Raw genomic sequence first — 4,472 nt, 5'->3', positions numbered from 1 at the left:
AATAAAGAATTTCTTGTAAGAGTGTGAAAACCTCTCCTTAGTAAACGCATTTGAAAACCGTGAGGTTGACGGTAATACANGGGGGTAGATTGTGATATCTCATATCCATTGGAGAGGGGAATAAAGAATTTCTTGTAAGGGTGTGAAAACCTCTCCTTAGTAAACGCATTTGAAAACCGTGAGGTTGACGGTAATACATAACGAGCCAAAACAAACAATATCTGAATGCTACACACTAATCTTCATTTTATTACTCATCGAGATTCATACACCTATAGAAGTTAAGAAATTAAAGCTCAATACATGGATACAATTCGTGATATCGTTACATTGGTGGCATTCAACGTATCTACATTTCNCACCTATAGAAGTTAAGAAATTAAAGCTCAATACATGGATACAATTCATTATTAGGTGATATCGTTACATTGGTGGCATTCAACGTATCTACATTTCTACATTGGTGGCATTCAACAAAAACATTAACTTGGGTCACAAACATTTGTAAATAATACCTCAAACTTAAAACCCATAAAAATAAACAAAAAACAAAAGCAAAAATTCCAAAACAAATTGACTGANCTCAAAAACAAAAAACAAAAGCAAAAATTCCAAAACAAATTGACTGAGAACACCAAATTCTAGGAGGACAAAAGTTTAGAACAGCAAGTCGTCCGACAAAGAGACAGTAGGGTTTTGTAAGCATGCTGTGACGACGGCCTCGCCATGGGCTCGCCTGCGGTGCAGTTCAGTGCCAAGTTCATAAACCCAACGATCTGGTTCGTGTCAGCGGCGGCAGCGTCCCCGCTAATCGAACTATCAACCCACGTGTCGGTATGACAATCGGAGTAGCAGTAGCGTGCCCATTCCACCAGGTCTTGCCGGTCAACGGGTCCTTTTCCGGTTACCAATTGGATCAGAATTAGCCCCAATGTGTATACGTTGCTTTTCTCCGTTATGTCCCTACTTTCCTTGGCCTCTGCCACCATTTTTTAAAAAATAAAAAATATAAATGAAAATATAAGTAGCTTTCTCAACGTGCATGGATTACATAAATTCATGCAAATTCTAAAATTTGACGCTAAAAACAGTAGAATTTGTGAATATTTGCTAAAAGTACGAGTTCTCTGTTTATAATCAATTAAATAAATTAAAAATTATACAGAGTTCTCTCTATATAATCCATTAAATAAATTAGAAATTATATAAAAGGAGCCGTGATAATAAATAAATACAAGATATTTATCTATAATATAATTAAAAATTTCTATAATTCAATTAGAAATTGATATTGAGATATCTGTCTATATAAATGTTAATATGATAACCGGTTAAATATTCTCAATCATACAAGATATTTGACTGTAATAAAAAATGTAAAATATGATATATATATTAAATCATCCGCTAAATATTCTTAATAGAAATATACGATATTTAGTTAAATATGATGTATGTGATAGACCATTATTCAGGATTAAATATAATTAATATAAATATACATACCGGGTGCGAAGTAGAGTGGAGAAATGGTGGTGGTGGATAATCCGATGAGAAGTCGGGGTTGGTGTTTTTCATCGACGATGATCTTCTCCGGCGAGAAATTGGCGGCAATAACTCCGGGGGAACAGCGGGGGTGGAGAAACTGCAAAGCGCCGGCGATTCCGAGGGCGATATTACGACGTCGTTCCCAAGTGAAATTCCGGACAGCTTCACTCAAATATTGTCCCCGGACATATTCACGGACCAAGTATCCAGCTTTCTCGGACCGGCACGCGCCGAGCAACCTCACTACGTTTGGGTGTCTAAGCCGCCCTAATTCCTCAACTTCGTTCCAAAAATGCCCTTCAGCTAACCATTTCTTAACGACCACAAACTGAACCTCGTTGGTCCCCACTAATATCCCGCTTTTGTCGGCCTCCGCCGACGACAGAATCGCCTCCACCGTCACCAATTTGGACGCTTCCGGATCGAAGAATTTAACCTCCCATATTCCGTCGTCGTTTTGCACTATTTTTGTCAGCTTACGACGTCGTATTGTGACCAACACTGCCGTCGCAATGAACAACGCGGCCAGCCCCAATACGAGCATGAACCACCATAAGTGGTTATACCCACGGTTTTCGCATGCCGGTAATTTGCTCGTAATTATATCGCCGCCGCAAAGATCATTGCCGGCTACTGCGCTGGCGTTTATGTCCAAAAACGCTCCGGTGGACGGCAACGCTCCGTAAAAGTGGTTGTGGGAAATATTTATCTGAACAAGCGATGGAAATCGGCCGAAAACCGGTGGGATTTCGCCGGATAATTCGTTTTCCGACAAATCGAGGAAGCTCAGAACCGGAATTTGAGTGATAATCACCGGAATTTCGCCGATTAGCTGATTGTGGCTTAAATCTAAACTCACAAGCTTCTTACAGGAAGAAATTTCACTCGGAATCCGACCGGCGAGATTGTTGTTACTCAAATTAAGTTCCATTAGCTCTGAAAACCTTCCGATACTCTCCGGGATCGAACCCGAAAATTCATTCGCCGAGAAATCCAAACTCTCGATTTTACCCTTTCTTATAAATTCCGGCAAGTCCCCTGTAAATCTATTCCTCGCCAAACTCATCATCTGAAGAGACGGCAAATCCCATTTGTTGCCGTCGATTCTACCGGAAAATTGGTTGCCGGAGATATCCAAAAAGTACAGTAGTGGCAGTTTCGTAAATTCCGGACACAATTCGCCGGAGAGACGGTTGTGTTGAAGCCGAACACGCCGTAAACTCTGGCAAGAACAGAGACTCCGTGGAATTTCGCCGGTGAGAGAGTTGGAGAAGAGGATGAGTTTAAAGAGGCGCTTAGAATCACAGAGCCCATCTGGGATTTTTCCGGTAAGGAAATTAGTAGAAACGTCGAGAATGGTGAGATTGTTTCGCCGTCCAAGTGGCTCCGGGATTTCGCCGGAAAACCCGTTCGACCACAACTGAAGAATCTGCAGGCAAGGCAGAGAAGCCAGAGCTCTAGGAATTTTTCCGGTGAAATTATTACCAAACAGATGCAAAATCTCCAATCTCTGTAAATGAATTACAAGCTCCGGAATCTCTCCCGAGAGAGAATTATCGCTTAAATCCAGAGAAATCAAATTCACAAGACGGAAAATCGACGGAGGAATTTTACCGGTGAGACCATTTTGGTAGAGGAACAGATATTGAAGGCGAGTTAGATTCCCAAAAGATTCTGGAATTTTCCCTGTTAGCTTGTTGTAAACAAGATCAAGATGATTCAAAGAACCCAATTGGCCGATTTCTTCAGGAATTTGCCCGGAAAGATTATTGTAACCCAAATAAATCCACCGCAGTCTCTTCATTCCGCCCAATTCCGTCGGAATTTCGCCGCTCAGTTTATTAGACGCCAATGTTAAAAACTCCAACGATTTGAGATTCGCAACAGAGTTCGGAATCTCTCCGGTCAAAACATTCCCACCCAGATCAAGAAATTGAAGATCAGAGAACAACAATCCAATATCTTTCGGAATTGAACCCGAAATCATGTTGTTGGATAAGTCTAATGTTTGAAGAACAGAGACGCCGCCGGTGGGAAGTGGGCCAGTGAAATTATTGTTACTCAAATTCAAATGCAGAAGAGAAGAAGAGGCGACGGCGACGTCGAACATATTCCAAGGGAGTTCCCCGACGAATTGGTTGTCGGAAAGGTCGAGAATTTGGATATGGGGTAGTCTGAAAACAGAGTCGGAGAGTGTGGCGGTGATGTTCTTGCCGGAGAGGTTAACAGCCGTGATGTTACTGAAGCCAGAGTCGGTGTCGTTGCTGCATGTGATGCCATTCCATCGGCAGGTGGGAACAGAAGGAACCCAGTTGGAGAGAAGGCGTGATGGGTCTCTGGAAACAGAGGCTTTGAAGGATAAAAGAAGGTGAGTTTCATGGAGGCGGTGGTGGAGAGCAGCTGAATATTGATTCACCAGAGAGAGGAAGAGAAAGAAAAACATGGGATTATGAGAGGTTTTGGATGTTCCCTTCCCCATGACACTTGATTAGCAGTAGAAGCAGCTCAGGGTCTTGGTTTCAAGCTTGGGTAGGCAGCCATGGAAGGAGTGATAGAGAAGAGCGTGGCAAAGAATGGAGTGTAAGTGTATATATAGTACATAGAATAAGGTTAGGAATCACCGAGACCTTATGGAAAATCCCAAAGTAAAGTCACGAGAGCTTATGTTCAAAATGGACAATAGAGGTGCACAATTCGTGACATGGTATCAAAGTCGTATCCTAGTCTCGATTAAGGGGAGGCTGTTTGAGAGCTCTATAGTGTACTTTGGTCGAAGTGAGGATTGTTGGGCTTTACCCAAAAGGCCTCATCCCAATAGAGATGTAATACTTACTCGAAGATCCATGATCATTCTCTAAATTAGCTGGGTAACGAAAGAGCGACAAGGGGTGGAAAAAGGGTGGGAGTGGTCTCCAAGGGAGTGA

At 42.2% G+C, this 4,472-nt stretch overlaps 1 protein-coding gene across 2 annotated transcripts; it reads right to left on the bottom strand.

Moving 5' to 3' along the window:
* Positions 1–376: 376 nt before the first annotated feature.
* LOC111796770 (probably inactive leucine-rich repeat receptor-like protein kinase At2g25790) lies at positions 377–4,199 on the bottom strand. Of its 2 annotated transcripts, none has more exons than XM_023679524.1 (3): positions 1,504–4,199; positions 584–982; positions 377–531 (listed from the first exon to the last, which is right to left on the bottom strand). In XM_023679524.1, the coding sequence occupies exons 1-2, from the start codon at positions 4,025–4,027 to the stop codon at positions 642–644; spliced, it is 2,865 nt and encodes a 954-aa protein (XP_023535292.1). In that variant the 5' UTR covers positions 4,028–4,199; the 3' UTR covers positions 377–531; positions 584–641. The 2 variants fall into 2 exon arrangements, with proteins under 2 accessions (XP_023535292.1, XP_023535293.1); XM_023679525.1 differs by having other exon boundaries at positions 584–979; positions 1,507–4,195.
* Positions 4,200–4,472: the final 273 nt, after the last annotated feature.

Source organism: Cucurbita pepo, chromosome LG06, assembly GCF_002806865.2.
Source record: "Cucurbita pepo subsp. pepo cultivar mu-cu-16 chromosome LG06, ASM280686v2, whole genome shotgun sequence".
NCBI classification, from domain to species: domain Eukaryota; kingdom Viridiplantae; phylum Streptophyta; class Magnoliopsida; order Cucurbitales; family Cucurbitaceae; genus Cucurbita; species Cucurbita pepo.
This window is presented reverse-complemented; position numbering and strand designations above follow the sequence as displayed.

Coding starts and splice junctions, on each gene's coding strand:
- LOC111796770 (XM_023679524.1), bottom strand. CDS start 4,027: ATGGGGAAGGGAACATCCAAAACCTCTCATAATCCCATGTTTTTCTTT. Junction 983..1,503: donor ACTCTACTTCGCACCCGGTA/TGTATATTTATA, acceptor AAAAAATGGTGG/CAGAGGCCAAGGAAAGTAGG.